The sequence below is a fragment of the Protopterus annectens genome, chromosome 14.part0, assembly GCF_019279795.1.
Source record: "Protopterus annectens isolate FY-2018-M chromosome 14.part0, PAN1.0, whole genome shotgun sequence".
Taxonomy (NCBI): Eukaryota; Metazoa; Chordata; order Ceratodontiformes; family Protopteridae; genus Protopterus; species Protopterus annectens.
Genome location: NC_056748.1, coordinates 926,652,095 through 926,676,688, shown reverse-complemented (window position 1 = coordinate 926,676,688; position 24,594 = coordinate 926,652,095). Strand labels below are relative to the sequence as shown.

General features: G+C 39.7%; 1 protein-coding gene across 1 annotated transcript in view; it reads left to right on the top strand.

Annotated features, from left to right (window-relative positions):
• Positions 1-24,594, top strand: part of LOC122789348 (glutamine--fructose-6-phosphate aminotransferase [isomerizing] 1-like) — a gene marked incomplete in the record, with an annotated part of 1,275,423 nt that overhangs the window by 964,657 nt on the left and 286,172 nt on the right. The window contains 1 exon segment of the mRNA XM_044056728.1: positions 22,319-22,433. Coding sequence (XP_043912663.1) covers positions 22,319-22,433 — 115 coding nt within the window.

Sequence of the window (24,594 nt, the reverse complement as noted above, 5' to 3'; positions counted from 1 at the left end):
TAGACAATGTTTGCATATTTTGGAGGTTCGTGCTAACTCTGGACAACAATTTACTATCAAAAATAATCTTTATTAACGGGAATTGCTCATCAAAAGGGGTGATTTATGGCAAAGTATATGGGCTGTCCAGCGTTTTAAGTGGGTAAAACTGAAAGGGCACTAAGAACTAGAATTTATGAACAGTATTGTCACATTAGTAAGCCACACAGCAAGAGGTTGTCCGGTTCGATCCTCGGCTGGGGTGCCTTCTGTACGGAGTTTGCATGTCCTCCCACATCCCAAAGACATGCTGCAGGTGGATTGGACACTCTAAATTGGCCCTAGGTGTGTGTGTGTGTGTGTGTGCCTTCTGTGGAAGGTTGGGCTGGCAACTCGACACCGTAAAACTCCACTGCCAATCAATGTGCGGACAAGGTGATCCGCTGTGGTGACCCCTAACCGGGAAAAAGCCGAAAGAAGAAGAAGAATTATTAGTAAGCGAAACCCCAATAATGCCCTTTACAAGTATCTTCGTAATAGCGCCCAATGTTCTTTTAAATTTGGTATTTCAGAACACATTAAAGTCAGTTTCAGGGGTGGTGACTTTAAAACCTTGCTTGAAACAAAAGAGGTTAAATGGCAGTTAGTTATATGCCACACACCCCTCTGGGATCAATGATAGTATTTCTTTACAACCTATTTCTTTACAACCTATTTTAAAGTTAAGATCAAATGTGTTTTAAATATTTTTTATATATTTATTGTGTTGTGTTTTTTATTTTATGGCCTGTAGTTTAATCTGTAGTGGGTATTTTGGTGCAGTCACTTTAAAATGTATTAATTTATTTTAATTGATTGATTAGCTGGGCTATGTAAGTTATGTATTCATTCTTATTTGGTGATTCTGATGAAGTCCATTTATAATAGGACAAAAGAGTTTCATCACTGTATTTTTTGTTGTAATAAAGTTTTAAGTTTTATCAGGAAGTCCTTCGGACTGGTGCATTACTTTTTTTGATTTCTTGAGGTGTATAAATACCTATGCAAACACATTTATTTATTTATTTATTTTATTTTACATTTGTTGACCGGGCTAGTCTAGCTGGATTAATGTCCATTTTCAGTAGAGGCCCGGGGAGAAAAGCTCCACAGTAAGACATAATTTTACAAACATAGTTGTACAGAGGGTGTATTTAAAGACAGACTCTAGTACATAACATTTTCATAAAAGTCTAAAATGACTAGTAGCATCAACAGGAAAAAGTACATTAGATTCTTCTTTTAAACATCCATCCATCGTAGTGGTATTGAGAATCCAAGATTAAAAGAGAAGTAAAGAAACAGTAAGAGAATATCTTGTTATAGCTAGCAGGAGAGCGGAAAAGGCATGGAACCAACTAGGATTAGTCAGGGTTAGAACAAGGGCAGAGCCACTGGGAATAAAGCCATGATTTTAAATGCTTCTTGAAAGTTGGTAAAGAGGTAGTAGACATAAGTTCACTTGGAAGATTGTTCCAGATGGGTGCAGTCCAGTTGGAGAACAGACTATCCCCAGCTTTGTTGTTGGATTTGTTGGAGGCAGCTAGTAGTTTGGTAGCAGAGCGTAGGGAAGAGATGTTTTTATATGGGGTAATAAGGGAACAGAGTATAGTGATATTAGTGGGTTGATGAAAGATTTTGTGGGTAATGGTCAGTTGCAGAAGTCGTATATGATTTTGTAATTCTAGCCAGCCTAGCTGTTTGAGATTAGAGCAATGGTGGAGTGAAATGGGGCTCCTGTTGCAAATCTGGCTATGTTATGGTAAGCTGTTGCTAGTTTGTTGAGGTTACTTTTCGTTAGGTTTGTATAGATTGGAGAGGCATAAAATAGGGTAGAGAGTAGGTGGGTCTGTGCTAAAGTAATTCTGGCTGAGGGAGTGAGGAAGGGTTTAATTCTGTAGAGAGATCCAAGTTTTCTATTGACTGACTTGATAGTTAAGCTAACATGGGAATCAAAGTTGAGGTTGTGGTCTTTTGGACTTTTTGCATACTTGGGAACCATACATATGTCCTTCCATTGTTCTGTTGTGAACTGCTTTTCCAGGCTGTCTTCCCAGTCTTCCTCTGATTGCTTCTTATAGTTATCATGCCATGCACTATTTTATATGCTCTACTAATTAAGCCTTTTTAACAGCAGCTTCTTTTCTATATTCTGTTAAAAGTTCTACCAGAGCATGCCTTTCCCTTAAGATTTCCCCTATCTGTTTCTCTCTGCCTATGATCTGTTATCAACACCTGGCAGGGAAGGCAATATCTAGCCTGCAGTCTAAACTTCTTGGCCTCATCCCATTCTATTACCTTTCCCTCTCTAGTTATTTGTTCCCAGTAGCTTGGCTACTTTGCCAATTTTCTGAAGTAAATTCCAGCCCACCGTTGCCTGTTTTTTTTTTGTATTCCTACTTGCAGTCATTCTTATAGGCAGAATCTCCTTTCTCCATTCTCGTATTGGCTTAGTTCTTAGAATATTATCTGCTACTTTATTCGTGGTTATTGTTCTCCGTATGGATCTGCAATCAAAATCACATTTTCTCTTTATTTCTTGACCCCCCCTATACCTGATCATCCCTTTCCATTTTGAATTATAACCGTCTGCTTCTGTTGTGTATATGAACATTAATTGTTTAGCTCTAAAATATTTTCAAATCAGGTAATCCTAAACCACCTTGTTCATTTGGAAGGATCAACATATATCCCATGTAACTCTTGCCCGATTCTCCTTGTAGATAAATTCTTTCAACTCTTTATTAATTATTGTCCACAACTTCGCCTTTGGTTGGTAAGAAATATGCCTGACTCGTATGTAAAACTAAAGGGACTTAAAATATTTTCACTTCTTGTATCTTACTGTCCATATCAATAAATACAAGCTTCCATTTTCTCAGGTTTTTTTTATTTTTTCTTTAGTATCTTCCCACGTATCCTTAACTGCCATAACAGAAGCCTTTTTAATCCATGCTCCTAAATACTTCATTTTATTGTTCCACCATAAATGAGTTTTTTGCTGAACCAATGTGTGTGAGAGTACATATTTTACGGCTATAGTCTGTTTTATTTTCATTAATTTTATACCCCAAAAAAAATGGAACTGTCTCAGTGTGTTCTGCAACTCTGAAATGTCCTTTTTGATTCTGCTAAGTACAAAATAATATATTTGAAATTAAAGCCAACCTTTCTTGACTACCATACCAATTATATCCTTGAATTTCTGAGTCTCTTATTTTCTATGCCAGTGTTTCTAAATGTAACACAAATAATAAAAGTAAAAGAGGACACCCCTACCTGGATCATCTGTTCAGACACAACTTGAGAGGAACCCTCCCACTTTGATTTTTGCCACAGATCCCTCATATATCCTAATTAACCTTATTGTTGTTATCAGGAAATGCAAATAATTCCATTGCACTACTTCTAAAATCCCAGCTTACTCTGTTGAATGCTTTCTTTGCATCAAGACCCAGCAACAACAGCAGTATTTTCTTAAATTCTGCTTCTCTCTGGATCATTATTGTCCTATTAATGTTGTCAGATGTTTGCCTGTCTCCCACAAAATCACATTGATCCATATGTATCAATTTTGGCAAACATTTGCCAATCTGTTTAGTTATTATAGACATAAAGAAACTTTATAATCATGGGTTAAAATTAAAATGGGCCCACATGAAGCTGGAACTGATGGGTCTTTACCATCTTTAGGTATTACAACCACTGTAGCTTTTTTCCAGGTTGTTGGTGATTTCCCTCATTTTAAAATACTGTTAAAGCCTTCCTGATCTTTATCACGTTCTTCCCTCCTAGCTTTAAACCTCCACCAAAATTCCATCTGTTCCTGGAGAATTTCCTACAGATAGGTTATGCAGCACCATTTTTATCTCATCTCCTCCTATCTTGATTATTAATTGTTGAGCCTCATCTATCGATAACCTTGGCATACTTAAGTCTTCCATAAAAATTTGCAGTAATGCTTTTTCTTGATTTCGCCAATTCTTTGCTTTATATACATTTTCACAAATTTTCCAAAATATCTCTAATACCTTTACTGGTTAGGTTTCTTGATAACAGGCTTCCTGAGTTTGACAGCAACCCTTTGTACTTTGTTTCTACACTACATTGCTTTGTGTTCCTGCAGTTCAGCAGGACTGTTCCGGTCATACTCACACAAAAGTGGCAGAAAGATTCACATATTCTTGCTTGTAATGCAGTTATTACTGCAAGTTCAAGCTGTAAAGTCAGTACTTCTAACAGAAAGATAAAGGGCATTTTATTTGAGTTTCTGCCTAGAACCAGAGAAAGAGGATCAATGGAAACACATTCTGCCTCTCACAAATCTGAACAAGTTTATAATAACAAAAATTTGAAGATGTTGCAGGTGCTGCTGAGCCCATTAGAAGTAGCCATCTGGTACATTAGATTCGTGGAGGGTAATTTGTGGTTGTGACCTTCTGATCATTGGAATTTTTGAGTCATCTGCGACTGGATTGGCTTTTGACAAGTTGACTGGTGTTAGGAGTAAAATGGAAGGGAATATGGATAAAAATATTAGAATTGGATAGCCCTACATTTCACTTCATGGGCCTGAATCAATGGTTGATACTAATAAAATGAATGGGGACTAATTGATCTTGTTTTCCCATTTTGTTGAACTTAGAATGGTATTCTTGAAAAGTAAATTAACTGAAAAAAAAAGTTAAACCTCACAAAGATGCCAAGAACAGAGCCGAGTTCTAGTGGCAATCTCTACATAATTAAGTTTTCTGAAGGCATTTGTCTGGAAGAACCTTTTAATTTAATTGGAGGTGGGCCATATTCTTTATATCTCCAGACTATTCAGTGAGTAGGGAAAACAAATACCAGCTCAGAATGCCTTCAGGCATGCTGATGCCATTCCTAAGTGGGTTTATAAAGAGCGGCAGAACTAATGGGTCTGATGTCAGCTTTCATGCTACATAGGATGTTAGGGAGGATTCCTGGAGTGGCAGATCCATAGAGGGAAACTAAAATGCAACTGTGATCATCTGGCTGGTGGCATCAGAAATTATGTGGAATAGCTTATATTAATTCATTTAGAACCTTAGTGTTTTTGTATTCTTCCATTTAATGTCCATACCTTTTTATTGGATGACTTTCTTTATGAAAGTGATTTAGCGGTTAATAATTGGCATAAGAAAGGGCAGAGTTAATTAAAATGACATTGATTGTTAATGTGGGATCTCCTACATCAGATATATTGACCACTGTCACTTGTTAGTATTTACATAACTGAGAGAGAGAAACATGTCATTGAGGGGGCATGACACCAAAATTCTGCGTGGGAGACAAAAATACATTATCAAGGTCTATGTATAGTGTAGTGAAGTGGTGATCTTGCCAGTTGTTTACCAGTAGGTCTAACGATAGGAAATATTTCATATGCACATTAATATTTCCAAAATCAAGTGAAATGCAAATCATTGCATGTTATCAGGTGAGACCTTAGATAATGGTGAATGCAATTATTGATGATTGCACTGTAGTTTGCACATGTTGGGAGATATTCAGTGCTGGTTATATGGCTTATTATACAAATAAGCATATTTTTCATATATATAGCACTAAATATCTCAGTATAGCACTAAATATCTCTGTAAACAAACATTCATGGAATTTGTTACTGTCACATAAGTTCAGGCCAAACTGAACAAAACTGTTTTGACATTGTGTATAAGTTGCATATTTTCCAATCTATGAAAAGTTGTTTCTGAAACTTAAAAGAAACTTATAATTTGGGGCTTGTTTGTATTATAACATGTGACAGTAATGAAATACACTGTCACTGCAATTACTATTATCAGTGTAAAGAATTTGTTTATTAACATTGCAGTTTTTTACATTTTTAATATGTTCACAAAATACATTTGTTTAACTTATGCATTTTAATTTGATTTTTTTTCAAAGTACTCTGTATATAACAATGTGTGTAGGCTGCTAGATATGTTAACAAGCATATCTCAGAGGTGTTGATGTAAAAGAGGCTGATTTAATATTGGAAAAAGCTATAGGTGTGTGCTGTGCAAGTGAAGTGACAAATCTGCAATTTAAAAAGACAGCAGTGGAGTTAGAGAAGTGTAAAATTCAAATTCCATACACCATGTAAAATAATAAGAAAACAAAACTCAGAAAACTAGAAGTGGCAAAAACATGTTCTGTAATCTAGCAGAGCATATGATGGTACTTGGTAACAAATGAGCAGACAGAAACTACACCCTTGGTAAACAGTGAAACTTCATGCATATAAAGATGCATGAAAGCAATAATCATTTTACCAAAGTGTGTCTGAAATGGAAGATGCAGAACAGCAGTGTGTTAATGTCGTAGAACCAAACTGTCAAAAACCTCAAATGCTAGTGCTACAATAAAAGTGCATTCCATAAGTATACTGTAGGCTAAATTAATTAATTCAGGAAGTTGCTAGTGTGTGTGTTTTTGAACAAAATTTTAGTAAAAAATCTACAGATTAATAGCCAGGTATTTATGTTTAAACTGGACACTGGTATAAAATGCAGTATAATGGCTGAGTCTGCATATGACTTGTTTAAGCTCTAGGCTGAGCAAGTCTATATGTATACCACTGCCTTGTTCTTTGGGCCAAGTCTAGATGACCAGTATGTACAAAAGTAAAATGTACAGGCTATTATTTCAGATTGTTTAGAATCACAATTAAAGCAACCAAATTTATTTGGTGAAGATGCTTGTTCCATTTTTTGTAGGGTGATTGAGTTGTCCAAATGAAAATGAAGGCACTTGTGCAAATCTTCGTGATAAATATTCAATGTTTAGACCAAATTTTACAATATCTTGTTGCTAGTGATGCACAAAAAATGGCTTTAATGCAGTGATTTGAGAATTTGTGAAGTGGAAGTTAAACTGTTCACAGAAAGACTCGTGTTGAATAGTTGAACAATGCCTGGTAGTATAATGTGCAAACATTCTAAAGCTGTTTGCAGGGTGCATAACTCAAAGAACAAAGTGTGGAGTCAAAATCCTGTTGGACAACAACCCACTGCAACTAAAGTAGGCAGAAAAATGTGTTGGTGATTAGTGTTTCATTACAAATGCAGAGGCATATATTTCGAAATGCAGTCAGCGGCAAAGATAAAAGTGACATTCTGAAAATCATACTATTGTTTGAAGGTGCAGGATACTTATAGTAGAATACTGTTATAAAGTTAGCACATGAAGTAGTTCCTGTAATTTATGCTATGCATACAATATCAGTTGCAGTTAAAACTAAATTGAATGAAAGCAGATGGGGTCTCTAGGAGTAATAATCAAGCAGAAAAAAGTCTGTGAATATTTCAGTAGTGTTTGTGACTGTAGGCAGACAGGGGAAGGTCAGAATTTGTATTGATCCCCACACCCAGTACAGAAGACCACAGTGAAGAACTTCTCAAAAGCTGACTTCACACTTCTTAAGACCGAAGTGGAATCCTTCAAGGCCCCCGGGCCAGTGGAAACCACAGCCCACTCTGCTGAATCCTTTATAAACACATTCTATGGACACCTACAAGAATGCATGGATCATGCAATCCCAAATAAAACCAAGACCCATTCCCCCAAAGGCAGGCGTCCTGCCTGGTGGACCCCAGCCATAAATAAACTATACAACAGAAAGAGGAAGCTACTACAAAATCCATAAAAGGGAAGGCATCTCTGATCAGTACTAGCAAAAAAATATGATCACTCATAAAATCATCCAAGGCCAACTTTGAGAGAAAAATTGCACAAGACACTAAAGATAATCACAAGGCTTTCTTTAGTTATGTGAGAAACCTGAGTGGAAACTCCCAGATATGCTCAGAGTTAGTCCAAAATGACAAAAAATACACTGAACCCACAGACATTACCAGCATACTAGCAGACAGGTTCAGTGCAAGTTTTTCTCCCCCCTCCCCCCCAAAGGGACAAATATCTATCACAGCAGAGTGTTGCCTCCCTGACATCTCAGATGCCCAGGTGAGAGCCGCCCTCTCCAAAGCTAAATACACAGCATCAATGGGACCAGACGGTGTCCCGGGTTGCATGCTACATGAACTCCAAGAAGAGCTAAACCCACACATAAGGCAGCTGTTTAATCTCAGCCTTACTAGAGGATATGTACCCAAAGAATGGCGTACAGCAACAGTGGTCCCACTCCACAAAGGAGGTGTTTCTACGGACCCTGGAAACTACCGCCCCATAAGCCTGACGAGCCTGGTCTGCAAAGCTATGGAGAGGATCATTATGGAACTCATTAACAAAGACATTGGGGACCTACAGACACTGGATCCTACCCAATTCGGCTTTGTTAAGGGCAGATCCTGCTTCTTGAACCTGGTCAACTTCTTTGAAACAGTCACCAAGGCCATTAACGAGGGTAAGGTAGTTCACACAGCCTACCTTAACCTTGCAAAAGCCTTCGACACAATACCCCACTCGGGCATCATAGACAAGCTCTCCAGCTTAAATATAAACCCCTATGTCATAAGATGGGTTGCAAACTGGCTCAAGGACAGAACCCACAAGGACAGAACTGCTGGAGCCATATCAGACTCTAAACCAGTCATAAGTGGCGTCCCACAGGGCTCGGTCTTGGGACCTCTCTTGTTCAGTATTTATTTTTCTGAGGTACAGACTAACATGGAAGGATTGTGGCTGACCAAGTTCGCAGATGACTGCAAACTGGGCGCCATAATTGATTCTCCAGCAGACACAAGCATCCTTCAAAAGGGTCTCATAGAAATGGAAAACTGGTGCCAGAGCCATGGCCTTAAACTAAACGCCAAAAAGTGTATAGTCATAACCTTTGGGAAAAACAAAGTGCCCACAAATTACAACATAGGTGGTAATCCATTAAGTAAGGAAGAAGTAATTAGGGACCTAGGGACCCAAGTTGACAGTAACTTCTCGTGTGACACTCACATTGGCAAAGTGGTTAGAAAGACCTTCTATATTGCCCACCTTATCATGAAGGGATTCACATCTAGATCGGGAGAGGTCATTGTGCCTCTTTACTCTTCCCTCATCAGGCCCATAATTGAGTAACTGATGCTCTAGTCCTATGGTCAGAATTTCAGAAACTTCTAGCTTAATGTATGACTAGAGGTTGAAGCAGACTTGAAGAACAGGGTTAAAACATGTCAAGGTAAACAGAAAGGCACTGGAATGCAATTTTAATTTTGAGATGTACCTTACCCGACACCTGCAGCAATTGGAAAGACCCCAAAAGTACCTCACCAAGAGGATCAAGGGACTCAAACACATGCGATATGCTGCCCGGCTAAAGAAACTCCAGCTCTACTCAGTAGCATACCGCCTACTCAGAGGCGATCTATGCCTGACGTACAAGACCATGTCAAACCCGGGATTAATGGACATGCCCCAACTCAGAAAATCTAAATCCACCAGAGCTACGCGAGCGAGAGATTTGAACCTCAACACAGAAATAAATAGGACATGCTGGAGGGACAGTACATAACCCAGAGGCTCCCTTCACTCTGGAATAAAATCCCAGTCCATGTTAGGCAGAGCCCCTCACTGACTCTCTTCAAGAGAAATCTTGACAAATGGATGGGAGATCGTAGGTTTACCCCGGGGGTCACTTCTGTGTCACTGTTAGACAGAGGTACAGTAAACTAAACCTTAAAATTCCAAGGGGTGGCGAAAGCCAAACACACTCTGGCTAGGCTTATAAATGCCCTAGGGCAGATAGCCTAGTATGAACCTATGAACATTTTCAGTAAATGGACCAAAAGGGAAAATTAGTTTGTGCAAGACTGTTAAAGAAGTGGCCACTGTTATGTCTAATGCCAGATTCTTTTGAGTGCTTGGTGCAAACCAGAGGTTATAACAAATTAAACTATATGAAGCTAGTTCCAAATTCTTTTCATTCATTAGGTCTTTTAAGTTTGATACATACCTGTTCTCCTTGACCTGCTCTGCAATTCAGGTAATTTGGTTTCTGCTCTGTTGTCCTCATTACTTCGGGTATCTCACAGTGCATGTCCTACCACCCATCTCAGGCACTTCATCTCCATCTCATCAAACTTTCTCAACTGCTCCACCTTCACTTCCCCGGTTTGTCTGCCATACCAAAGCACTGGCTATTGTGTATACCGTACTTTTTCAGCTTTTTGGCATTCATCTGTCACACACTACCCCTGAAACTGTGTGCCAGTTGCCTGTATTCCCTCTGTTTCTGGCTTTAGCCTCCTCATTCAGACATCATTTCTCCTCAACAACCATTCCTAGAGCTACTGTATGTTATAGAAACCTGGACAGTAAAGGCAGAGTAGTTATGGAAGCTAGAGGTGATGAAGTGCCTGAGACGGGTGTAGGATGCACTCTGTGGGACATGTAAAGAAATGAGGACATGAGAGCAGAAGACAAAGTTCAAAGAGAATAGGTTGTAGTGGTTCAGGCATATGTGCAAGAAAACAGAAGACAATCTGGTGAAGAACATTGGGGACAGATAGAAAGCAAGAGGAAATGAGGATATCCAGCAAAGGGATTCCGCGGTGGTACAGCGATAGCATTGTTACGTCACAGCAAGAGGTTCTCCGTTCGATTCTCAGCTTGGGTTGGGAGTGCCTTCTGTGTGGAGTTTGAATGTCCTCCCCGCGGTTGGGTAGCATTTGAAAGACATGCGTGCATAAATGGGCGTGCCTTCGTTGAAGGTTGTGCATCGAGCTGGCACCTCGGCATTTCGTAAAAATCTACTTTGAAACCCTGAGCTGTTGGACATGTTCCACTTAAAGAAATCCCAGTCCCTCAGAGCCACACGCTCCAGGGATCTAAACCTTGTCATCACAATGAACAAAACATGATGGAGGGATAGGTTCCTGACCCAGAGACTCCCCATACTCTGGAATAGACTGCCCATACATTTCAAGCAGAGCGCCCAATTGGCCCGCTTCAAAAGGAACCTTGATGATTGGATGGGAGATAGGAAATTCACCCCGGGGATCGGGGATCATGTTAGTCGCCCTGCTAGACAGGGGTCCAGAGAAGTAAATATTACGGGAAAAAATGTCCAGGGAATTGTTATGGATAGGCTTGCATAGGCCCTAGGGCCGATAGCCTAGTACCAACCAACATATGAAGCTATAAGATGTGGGTAGATTGCATGAGAAAAAACTTGCAACAGTCAAGCACAAGTGTCGAAGAAGGTAGAAGAGTGCCAGTGAACAAGGAGCGATGGCAACAAGTGACATGACACCCTGACCCCAGGTAGACCCCATGTAGAAAAAATTGGGAAAAAGGGGGTTGATGATGATGATTAATCTTTTCAAAATGCTTTCCCAGAATGCTAATCTATAATTGTCAATAACAGAAGACTCAACATCTTTTGGGACAGGCAGAACACATAAATACCCTCCATGTAACCAAACTGCAATGATTTTTGAAACAGAAAACAAACAAGGAGCAACTTCTTTGATTATTGCTGATAAAAGAAAAAAAAGCATTAATTATGCCATCAGGGCTTGCAGCAGGACTAACTCTTATCAGTCTATTTAACTTATTGGAATCTAATGAAAAAAAGTAGATGGACACACACCAGCTATCAGCAGCCTTCAAATCATCATCAGTGAGATAAGAACATATCTGCCAAAATGCCAGAATTAGTTATTAAATAATCTCCATCTCTCAGGTATAAATCTGTTATAATCATTCTTGTGTGTCTTAAGATGACTATAGAAAGCTCTCCTCTTGTTTCAGCTACATTTCTAGCTAAATGTTGTTCATAGTTTCACCTCACACTCCTCAATAGCTTCCTAAGTTTACAGCTCACTGTCTTGTATTTTTTCCAACTTCCTTCTTCCAGTACTTCCATTATATTTTCTCCACAAATGGCTAGACCTGTTGCACAATATTTGCAGAGAGAAATTCTACCACGTAGACTTAAATGAATTTGATTTATAAAGAACCAGAGGAACAAATTCTTCAATCAACTTGTATATAAAACTGTAAATATATCCAAACTAACCCCAATATTGCTTGAGCCAAACACACTCATCCAATCCCATGTGGTAAATATATTTCTATTTTTATAATCGTCAGCCCTATAAAAGTTTTATCTATGACATTTATCGTGAATTGTATTAATAGCCTTAAAACCTTATAAACCCAAAAATGCAGTAGTGGTCTGATCAAGCTAATTCAGGACATACCTAATGGTCCTTGATAAAATCCAATTTCTTAACCCAAACAATATCCAAGATATTAACACGTCTAGTGGGAGAAAACACTATCTGAGAATACGTAACTGCCATACTTACAATCATCAAATCACCTTTATCACTTTCATAATTAACCTAATTAGTAAAGAAGCATTTAAATCTTCAGTTACTACATCAAACTTCACTTCAAGCAGAGAATTAATAGCCTTGATAAAATTAACCTGTTAAGTCCTATCCTAATGAAGGGGGGGTCTATGAAACACATCAGTTTTAAACTCATTATCTTTCCAACCACGTTTCATGGAGATAATTTCATAATCAGAAGCAACTTTAAATACATCGAAAATACTACTCCCTAAAAGAAAAATAGACTCATCTAAAACTAATGTCTTTCGGCTTTTCCTGGTTAGGGGTTGCCATAGCAGAACTCCGGTCCGCTAATGATTGGCAGTGGATTTTTTTTACGGTGCCGAGTTGCCAGCCCGATGCCCAAACTTCAAAAAAGGCAAACCCATTCACGCACACACCTACCTGCATGTCTTTAATCACTTGACCGCAAGGAGGACATGCAGACTCCACACAGAAGGTGCTCCAGCCGAGAATCGAACGGGAGAACCTCTTGCTGTGAGACGACAACACTAACTACTGCACCACCATGGCTGATTCTACCAAAAGGAAGGCAAGATATTGAGAAGGTCCTTTCCTCTTGTTCTGTATGTAATGGTACTAAACTGCATCAATAAAAAGAACTACTTCAGTTACGCCAGATTCCTGAAAAATAGATGCATCTGATGTCATTTTTATTCGTTCCTCAACATGTGGGTTTGGATCTGAACCTCATATCCGACTCAGCTGCTTTTTATAGCTTAGGATCCAACTCTGGAACTCCTCCCTTACCCATAATGTCCCAGTCCTCCAGATTACCTCAGATCTCATTTGCCACACTTGAAAGCAGTCAGGATTTTCCACTCTCGAGTCTTCATTGGGGTTGAGAACGGTTTAAAACTTATTTAGTGTTTGAAGTTTGATATTTTCTTTCTTTGACTTCTCCTTACCTTTCTATTTACCTTTTTATTATTTTTGTGGTTTCTGTGTATTTTAAATAGCTTTATATAACCTCTGATATACCTATCTTTCTACCATTCTTGGTAGTTTTTTTTTTTTTTTACCTTTTTTCTATCTTTCTTCTTTAAAAAAAAAAAACTTTTGTTTTTCTTTAAACTTCCTGGTATAGCAGAAAAACTACTGGTTTCAAAAAATAAATTTCCTGGGCATATGATCCCTAACTCTGAGGCCCGTAGGGGTATGTTTGTTGCTTAGGCTCTGGTCATTTAGACACTTCATCTGATATTTGCACAGGCTGAATTCTAAGTGATCGTTGAAACAAACTGATTTGGAAGGGCCTTCTCTCCCAGTCTGCCATTTCTTGTGCTGGATCTTCCAAGGAATCAGGGGCCCAAACCCCCAGTAAGAAATCTAAGGAGCCCAGGGAGCATTGCAAATGCTCTCCTGCCTGGTCTCCTACGAAACCATCTTCTTAGCCATGTGCCAAGACCTTAAAGCTGTTGAACCCAAAGCCCCTCTAATCCAACACAGTCATTAATGACTTCTCCTCTGAGTCAAGCTCCCAGGTTCTCAACAGAGCCTGTATCCCCAAGACTACGGCCTCCATTTCTTCAGGAGATCCCCAAGAAACTCTCCAGACCTCCTTCCACCTCTTCCTCTGTAAGATCTTCCCAAAGTACATCCAAAGCAGAGGTGGACAGGATGATGATGAGATTTCTCAGTATGCAGATTCAGGTGCGGGTTTTGCCTGCTTTGTCCCCCACTGAATCTGTTAGCTGCATCCTGCCTCTCTTCATTTGATAACTTTTTCTCTGATTTGACCTCCTATTTTGGAGCCCTTAGCTCTGGGGGCAACTATAGTTGACACCTCTGATGACATTTTCTTCATCTCCAGTGACTTCTCTGATCCAGTCAGCAGCTTCAACTCCGTTGGAGCATGACGGATCCTGAAGCAGAAGTGCCGGCATCGGGTCCGAGGGGTTTACTTTGACTCTGAAGCTTTCTGAGACATCATGTCACCTCGACTCCTTGGCACTAGCCAGCTCAGCTCCAACTCCCCCTTCAGATCAGGGTGTCCTGGTGGGTCTGTGGTTGGCTATTCTGAGAGCTTTGGCTCCAGAGGGATTGCAGCTGGCCCCTGAGAGTCCCTCTGCATTCAAGGATGTGGACAGGGTACTTTCCCGGGTGAGAACTGCATCGACTCTACCTCCTTCTGATCCTACCCCTGTCTCAACTTTTGTGCCTGAGTCTACTAATGCTCCACCTCTGGGACAGCCAGCCCCAAAGAGCTCCCAAACAGCTCCACCCACAGAGCTTCCCGTCTCTCCCAACACTTCCCTGGAACACCACACATAGGAGATCCCCTGCAAGAGACTGTGCAAAAGGAGCCACTTGGATTCATCTCAGGAATCTTTGACAGAGGACAATGACTTCGATGAGGAGGAAAGGTCCTGAAGAACTCCACTGGATGGTGTCTCCTTTGGAGACATCCTTGAAATCTTATGCCATACAGGTGGTTGGTGTACCCAAAGCCCTTCCTCAGAGGAGTCTGAGTTTCTGGAAAGTGTCAAACACTGTGGAGTGCATCCGAAAAACAGTGAGAAAATTCTCAGTGCCCCTTCAGATAAACCTCACTGGACAAAAGGTACCCCGGTAGATGCCATGGTTGTTGCAGCAGCCATGAAAAAGGAGCTAGCCATACTAAACTCGACTATCCATCCCCCTAACAGGAGTCTAGGGCTTTGGACAGTTTAAGGAAGGGGGTGTATGCATCGGCAATCACTGAATTACTTGCTCATTCTACCAGGTTACAGACGGACTTACTAAAGGAACTCTCTAACACTGCTCCAGAGTCCGTGTCTCAAGAGGAACAGAAGACCTTATACTTTAGAATGGTCACCCTACAATCTGTTTCAAATGTGTCCATGAGGCTAATCTCACATGCTACAGAACGTACCTCAAGGGCTGGCAGTTCAGACATCGTCATAAGGAGACATGCCTGAATGAGATTTTGTGACTTCTCTGAACCATTCAAGGCATCATTCATTAATGCCCCATTTGATGGATCACCAATTTTTGGACCAACAATGAAAGATACACTCTCCCACTGTGAAATGGACATAAAGACCTTGTCTGCCATTGGAATCTGATCTTCTACACCAGAAAGGCCTTTGTCCAAGAACCAACATGGAGGTAAAAAACTGTGTTTCAAAAAATCACAAGGGTCTTTCCAGGATTCACAAGGAGAATGTTCCCTTAGAGGCAGAGGGGGAAATAATTATAATGGAAGACACTGCCCACATGGCAGAGGAGGTCTGCAGAACCAAGGGTCTAGTGATTCTTTCTCAGTCAGATCATTTCAGCACTCCTAAGCAGTTGTGCTCAACTGTCCCTTTCTTGAGGCAGTTGGGGAGGCACCTCTCCTTGCACCCAAATGCTTGGCTACCCATGATAAATGACCGTTGGGTGTAAAGGATAATCTACAGAGGATATTACATTCCCTTTTTCAAAACTCCCAACCCAAAATAAAATCTCTCGGATGTTCCGCCCTGTCAGAGGGTGTCAGCAGCCCTAGAATTCACAAAGTTGCTACAAAAAAGGGTAATCCAGAAGGCCCCATCAGACCATATAGGATACGGAATTTACTCAAGGTTCTTTTTAGTACCAAAAAAGACAGGGGACCTGAGACCAATCCTAAATCTGACATCCTTGAAGAAGTCCATAAAGAACTCAAAATTCCAGATGGTCACAGTACAGTCTGTTCTACCCTTTCTGCAGAACAATGACTGGATGTACTCTGTAGACCTTCAAGATGCATATTACCACATCAGAATGGACATGTGCTCCTGAAGGTTTCTTCGCTTCTGACTGGGACCCAGCCATTACCAATTCTGACCTCTGCCCTTTAGCCCCCAGGGTACTCCCCAAATCTGTGGCAGTAGTAGTGGCTCACTTGAGACAGCTCAGATTCAGAGTGTTTCCTTATCACTGCATCAACCAGGCATCTACTCATACAAGCTAAAAATCACCTGCTTCACCTAGCGAGCACATTGTGGCTCACTATAAACACACAAGTCTCAACTTCACCCAGTACAAGTGATGGACTTTATAAGAGCATGATTAGACACACTCAGTTGTTTAGCCTTCCTACCTCTGAGCAGAATTGTGTCTTTAGCAGAATCAGTTCTCAAAGCACTGGGCTCAGTGACAGCCTCTATAATGTTGATTCCAACAGGTCATCTTTACATGAGAATTCTACAATGGACTGTAGCAGTAGAATGGTCCTTGCATATCTTTCCTTTGAATCACCTCATAAAACTGTCTCAAGTGTGCAAAGACTCCCTGTCAAGAAGGATGATCTTTTATGCTTCCCTCCCCACAATGCCATGTTGACCATGGATACATCCATATTGGGGGGGGGCATTACCTGGGATGAACTGTTCAAGCATGTAGTGGAGACAGGAGGTCCTCTCTGTATATCAGTGTTCTAGAGATGAGAAAGGTGCTTCTAGCATTGCAGGCCTTACAGAGCTTTCTTCCTCTAGAGACTATTGATTTACAAACAGACATGCTGGTAGTATGTTACTTCAGCAAACGGGGGGAATCAGATGTTACCCCCTTTGTCCAGAAACAATGAGAGAACAACATATTAGTGGGCAGGTTCAGCAGAACTACTCTGATGCCTCATGAGTGATCTCTAAATCAGTCTGTGGCAAACAAGATATTCCACAAATGGGGTCTACCTTGTTGGACCTCTTTGCATCCCCAACCAACAACAGATGCATCAGGTTCTTTGCCCTAATCTCTCCTCAGGGACAGTCACTGAGAGATGCTCTAGTCCATGTTTGTCCCTCTGGTCTCCTTTATAGTTATCCCTCCCTACCTCTCACCCCCAGATTTCTTCAGAATGCATAAAGGTTGAAGAGCAAAGTTATCCTCTTTGCCCCTTCTGGCCTCAACAAGTTTGGTTTCCCTTCCTTTGGTCTCATCTGATATATCCTCCCTGGACCCAAGTCCAGACCTTCTATCACATCCATCAGGAGAAAGTCACCCAGATCTAGCAGGCCTCAAACTGACCACATGGTTTCTCCACTTCTGATGATGGCTAGGCATTCCAGGCTGTCCTCGCCAGTTAAGAAAATTTTAGTGTGCTCACATTAGGTCCCCCACAAGAAAAATTTACAAAAGTAAATGGAAAATGTTCTCTCCTTGGGCTCATCAGAAACTTTTGGATCCCTTTACCACTCTGATTCCAGAACTTCTTGACTTCCTTGCCTCAGTCATTCAAGATGGAGCAAGCTAATCCACTATCATAGTTCCATTGGCATTTATCATAGAGACAAAAACTCTTCTACCTTAGTTTCTTCCAGTTATGCAAGGCCTTTCTGAGGGGTACCTTTTCACTTAGGCCTCCAGCCAAAGATCCCACTTCTCTGTGGATTATCACTATGATCCTACAAACCTTAGCTCACTCACCCTTTGAACCTTCTGCCAAAGTGGACCTCACATTATTATCTTGGAATATGATATTTTTGGTAGCTATAACCTCAGCTTGAAGAATTTCAGAATTACAAGCACATTCTTCCAGGTCACCTTACTTACTTTTTCACAAAGACAAAGCCACTTTACGTACAAATCAATCCTTTATGGCAAAAGTTGCTTCAGAACACAATATTAACCAAGTTATCACTCTTACAGTATTTTTCCTAACTTCTAAAACAAGAATAAACTCTTCACCTTCTTGATGTGCGTAGACAATTACATTTTTATCTGGACAGGATAAAAGCTTTCAGGAAATCTGACAAATTGTTTCTTTTTCCAAAGTAAAGTTGGGAAAACCTGTTTCCGAAACAGCTTTGGCTAAATGGATAACAGATTACATTTCTTATGTTTATGCTGCTAAGGGCATTATTCCACCAAGCCATGTGAAAGCAGATTCTACTAGATCAATGTCCACCTCATCAGCTTTTTGGCCTAGGAGTATCTGTTGATGATGATTGTGCAGCTGCCTCCTGGTCAAATACTCATACCTTTATTGCACATTACAAATTAGATATTATATCTAGAAGTAGAGCATCTTTTGGTTCTGTGGTGCTCTGGATTGTCCTTCCATTAGGCTCTCCCAAGATCAATGTAGCTGGGGACTGTGTCCCACAGGTTGAGGAACAAATGAAAATGACAACATCAGATAAAGACGTTATGTACTCACCATAACATTCCATCTGTATTGTCTGTTTTCATTCCTCCCCATCCCCTGTCCTTTCTGAGCAGATTTACAGAGGTGTTTCAGGAACCACTGTTCCTTTTGAGCTCCTGATTTTATCTTTTGTATCTTATGATAATTTTCTATATATACATATATGTATTATGCATATACAGCTGCAACAAACTCGATCTGAGGTAATCTGGAGGACATGGACATTATGTGTATGGGAGGAGCTCGAGAGTCTAATCCTAAGTAATACTAAGTAGCCAAGTTAGATCCGAGGTTTGGATCCGAACCCACAGGTTGAGGAAGAATGAAAGTGGGCAACATAGATGGATCGTTATGGTGAGTACTTATTTTCACCACCCTTACCTACTTTCTTCTCCTTATGAAAAGATTTGAAACCTGGCAAAATAACAGTAGTATTTTATTAGAAAAGACAGTAAGTATTACCACATGGCAACAAACTCCTATGCCCTTGCCTTCAAAAACACTACAGCTCATTATTAAGCCTTCTTGCACTATACAATAGAAATTTCATACCACTCTCTGTAGTATTGCTGGTAGTAACTTGTCTGGTAAAAAAAAAAGAATCAAAAACACCAAAAAACTTTTTCGGCAAACTTTACTACTCAAATGACTTAGATGTCTCTTATAATACCAAAACAAAGTTCTAACCTTAACTAGCTCATTCAGTAAACAAACACATCTAATACTATTTAAAAAACATTTTTCCGAATATTGTTAGCAAAAGTTCCTGTCACTTTAAGTAAGACATTTTAAGACTTTTGGCTTTTCCCGGTTAGGGGTCGCCACAGTTGAACTCTGGTCCGCTCATGATTGGCAGTGGATTTTTACAGTGCTGATTGCCAGCCCAACTCCCAACCTTCAATGAAGGCACGCCCATTCATGCTCACACCTACCTGCATGTCTTTAATGTCACTCAACCACGGGGAGGACAGGCAGACTCCACACAGAAGGCGCTCCAGCTATGAATATTAAAACAAAAAAGTTATGACATCTCATAAAACCAAGTCAAAGCATATCTTTTGTACTTAATTTAATAACTTCATCAATAAAACTAAAAAATAGTGGTTCATTAGTCTTACTTCATCATTAACCCCTGCAGCAACTACTGCCACATCAGGGTTCCTATCACGTAGTTGTAGTTTTACAAGTTCGAACCACATATGGTCGAGACCATACATTCGAATTTGTAAAAGTTCGAGCATTTGAATGGAAATCTCCATAAGTGGAGGTTTCCATTCACTTCAATGTGGTGCGATCTCAGAGTTGGTATATTTAAGTAGTGGGCGGTGCAGGGGGAGCTTGCCCCCCTGCTTACAACAATTTATTTTGTTGTCCATTGTTTTCTTATTTATTTATTTTTTTTACCTAGTCAAAGTTCTGTAACTTTGAACATAATGGTTTGACCATTAGGTATTCGGAGTTATAGAACTTTGACTATGTGATATAGACCTGCCACATCATACCTCTTCCCCCTTAAAAAATTTTTGTTTCAATAAAACTAAAACAGCATACATCTTACACCCCTGCAACAGAAGACTGTGATATAGGCTTTAGTCTTAAATGGGAGGATATTACAGATTCCTTTAAGCAAAGAATCAGCAGTCAGCATTATCTTAGACTGGTTAAATCCTTATTCTCACTACACTGCAGCTTGGGCTGGGGAAATGTATACAATACTAGCAGTTTCACTTAACTCACCCAAAGTTATTCATCTCTTCCTGTAATCACTAACAACATCCTTCCCCTCAGCATTGCCCTCTCTAGTAGAGCATAAACCTTTTTTTTTACCTCTCTTAACAGAGAAGGGAGATCTGGCAGAAATCACTACATCATCAGACTTTTGGATCACAGAATCTTTCACAACACTTTTTTCCTTCCTTGTCTCCAAATACTACCCCGCCAGTTACCATACCACAAACAGTAAAACCCTGAAAGGAAGCACATTAATCTGGAGGTCATTAGTTTGAATCTCCTTCGTTTTTAAAGTGTTAATGACTGAGTAAAGTGAACAATTCATTTTAGCTGTGTCCACCTGAATACCTACATCAGCATTCAGACTTCTTTAGTCATAACACGTTTTAGACAGGACATCTTTATCCCAATCATGGAGAAACGTACCTAACATTATAACACACAGTACATTTATGCAGAAAGCCTCTCTCAAGTAAATCCTACAAACAAAATTCAACTATTTCATCAGTAATCCCAATAGAGATAAAATAGGGGGGAATGGGAGAACAGTAATTTTATCTCCCCTTCCCAAAACACTTTGACTACACCTACCATGCTTAATGCGCAAAGAAGGAAAAATGTGTCTTTGAGTCTTTGCACAATCACACCCACTTGTATAGCATGTAATTTAAATGCCCAAGTGGGCCTGCTATGGGTTATAACATAACCCACCCCCTTGTGTAAACTCTCCATCCCCATTCCTTATGAGGACTCAAGACACAGAAAAAAAGAAAAATAGATAAATACTGGCTGCCAAAATAATACCCCAGCCCTTAAAAGGAATGAAGGGAGAATTATACCAACACTAGCTTACTTACACTAAGCCACATGCATTTTAAAAATCCTTTTGTCCTGCTTTTTCTAGTATGTCTTGCCACTGATACCTGAATGCACTTTTTTCCTGATGCTAGGCATTGGCTGAGATTATGAAGATTACCCTCTTTTACACTGCATTCTGATTGCCATGTGTCTGTAACTAATTTTTTTGACATCACTCAGTGTGTTCAGAAGACACTTTCTCACCACAATTCCCTCATCATTTCTAATCTGTCCACCCCCTGAATAGTAGATTCTGGATCACAAATACACTGACTTTGTTGCAGTGCCCTTCCACCATGTCTGCTGGACAAACAGGATGTCCAACCTCCTTGAAACAGTCATCCATTTCCAGGCTGCTCCCTGTCTATCACTCTCAGCAGAGCTAACCAAGGAAACAGATGTTGGGCAACTGGACCCTGACCAGCCAATAGCTTATCGACACAGGGCTTCTGGACTTTAAGTAGGCACACATTAATCAATAGGTACGCATAGACCTCTCCCAACATTACCATGGGGTCCCCTGGCAGAGGTCAAAGTAGGCCAGGTCCTCCACTCACTTAGCAACACACATACCCATTTTTGATGACGTTATTCAATGTGATCAAATCATTTACTCTTCTTTTTATACTTTTAAGTGACTATCCTAGTCACGGTGCACAGTCTGTGATCCATCCTGTCTTATCTATAGGATGATGCTTAAAGTAGTTAGTCTAGACAACCCCCCCCCCAACAATTCACCACTTCAAGTTTCTGCTGCTTCCCACAACTCCATTCAATTTTTGGTTTGTTTATTATGTTGGCATACTACTTATGATCTGTGTGTGGGGGGTTAAATCTGGTACCTTCCATCACTGAAGTGGAAACGTTCTGGTTTTCTTTTTTGGAATGAACTTCACACAGATGAGATGACCATTCAGACTCCACATGGATGATGACTGAGAACAGGATCAAACTGTATACCATGTTTCTCTGAGGTGAAGACCTTAGCCATTATGCCATCTCTGCATCTGTGGAGTAGTAACATGGAAACCATCTATCTCCTTACTAGTCTCATTTATAAAACCAAAAACTTTGCCAGGTTTGTGGTGTCTGAGGGAGTAGCATAACTCATCATTTTATGGTGAATAACTGACACACCTGCATTTCTTTGTTATTTTTATTTGTGTATAATAAACGCAGTAGTTAAATGTTGTGGGGTAATTTCACTTTCTGCACACTTAAGCAGAATTGCATTAATAGATATTTCTTCTTGTTTTAGGTCTACATTTGTCAGTTTGTGGCCCTTGTAATGTTTGCTTTGATGATGTGTGATGACAGGATATCGGTGCAGAAAAGAAGAGCAGAAATAATTCATGGACTTCAGAAACTACCAGGTTAGACTCAGTACTCTGGATGTATTCAATATGTTTTGTACACAGATTTTATGCTAGGCACCACTTTCTTGTTTGTGTGTGTCTTTGCTCCAATAGAACATATATTAAGATGTATTAAGAAATAACTTTTTTCTGCTGATTTGCTTTAGGCCGTCATGATCCAAGTCTCATGTCTTTTTCTGTTTTAATCTGCACAGAAACTTTTCCAATCCTTTTTATTTACTTTAGGTTTGCTATTCATACAAGTTTATGACTTGAATGAAACACAGTAATTTGTGTGAGTTAGTTAATTACTGCCCTTCACCCAAAGAAAATCAAACCTCTCATGGTTATGTAGTTATTTTTAGTTCACGTCTATGGAAAGCTGTCAGGATCAAAGCCATCATTTTTTATCTGATTTGGGCTTTACAATTTGCTTTTAGGAATCTGGGTTTGTTTATAGAGGTGGTGGTACAACTGTCACATCAACTTTTACAGGCCAGTATGTTTGAACAGGCAACATTCAGAATCATGTAGCAAAGTAAAACAGCTTGCTGTCTCCTTGTCCTGAAAATGTGGAGCCATAATGAGAAATTTTTATGCCCCTTGCTTTTTTGAAGGCTGTAACTAAAGCATGGTGGTTTGAATGGGCTTTAAAAGAGACTGCAACACTTTATACTGGTGTGTACAGGTGTACCATTGCCAAAGTTTCAGTGATGGTTTCAATTCTGAAAGGACACAGGACTGATTTTTTACTATTTGTTTGGAAAGGGTCTATTAGTGTAATGTGAAGAAGAGCTTTTCTTTTCAGTGCATCTCAGAAGGCCTCATGGCAGACTTCTTTCTTCACCAGGAAGACCTTGAAGATGGGGTATGATTTCTGTTATGCTAATCTTGACCATATTAAAATGCTTGTCATGCTGGGAAAAAAACTTAATGAAATGATCTGTAGACTTCACCATACTTTCAGCTACTATAAATGGTATGTCATATGATAAGAAAATGTCAGCTTGTGTCTTTGAATGCAAAATGTTTGTATTCTACTTATAACCATTAAGATGGACTATAATTCACTCTTACAGAAAAATATATTTTTCTGCATCTTCACATAGGTTTCAGTGACTGGGTAGCATACAGGAAAAAAATCTTAAACATCCCTGCTGTTATTAGGGTGTCTGTACTAACGTGTGAGTGGTCTTTAAAGAATTTTCCTGGCTGTGAAAGAAAGTGATCACCCCATCTCAGACTTTGCTTACACTGTTGACAGTAAAGTACTAAACATCAGTTTACGATAGAAGTAAGTTCTTGTGTCACTTCTATTGTGGGTCATGCAGTATCCTCAAAACAGGTCTGCTTAGTGATAAGCTACAGACATTTCTCATCTTATTCATTCAAATTCTGTGAAGATATATGAAGGTTGCCAACCTAGCTAGATAGAATTTTGTAGATAATTCTGTCATTTGTAAATATTAATATAAGCCACAGGCTTGTTCTCTTAAATGGAAGAAAATTATGTTAAATGTTGAACGTCAAAAATGTAACAACAGTGCACTCTGCTGGAAGAAAGCTGATAAGTCCAGCCTTGTATGACTGTTTGATCTCAAACTCGGAGCCATGGTGTCTAGACCAGCAGATTATTTCTATTGTTTTGAGACTAGAGTTAATTGCTAGATTTTACATATATAATTTCTTTAATTGCGGAGGCTTCCTGACCAGGTCCAAGATCAACACTGTGTTAAACTCTGAGTTTCTGTTAGCCTGGGAAAACAGAAAAGAATGATGTAATCTAAAATGAGTCAACGGTGATCAATTCAAAAAACTGTCTCAGAGATGAGAGAGAACATTCTGGATTTTGTCTAAAGCTGACAACAACTCACCAGTACTCTGCTTTTGCCCTACATGTAAGTTTATTTAGAGCTGTGATTGCTCTTAGGAAAAGATAGAAAATAGTAAGTTTAGTCTATCTGTTTTCTATATTTATGTCAGAACTATTGTACAGTATTATTTTAAGCATTTTTCAGTGTCTGAACTCTTGGCTAGCACTGTGTAGTAAGAAGTATTGTCTTGTGTTTTTATTATTTATTATTAAATATTTTTAAACCTTTCAACTGCAGCTGTTTTGTGTAGAGATAATTTAAGCTCTAGAGTACATTGCATGTATATAGTGATACTGTCCAAGCCA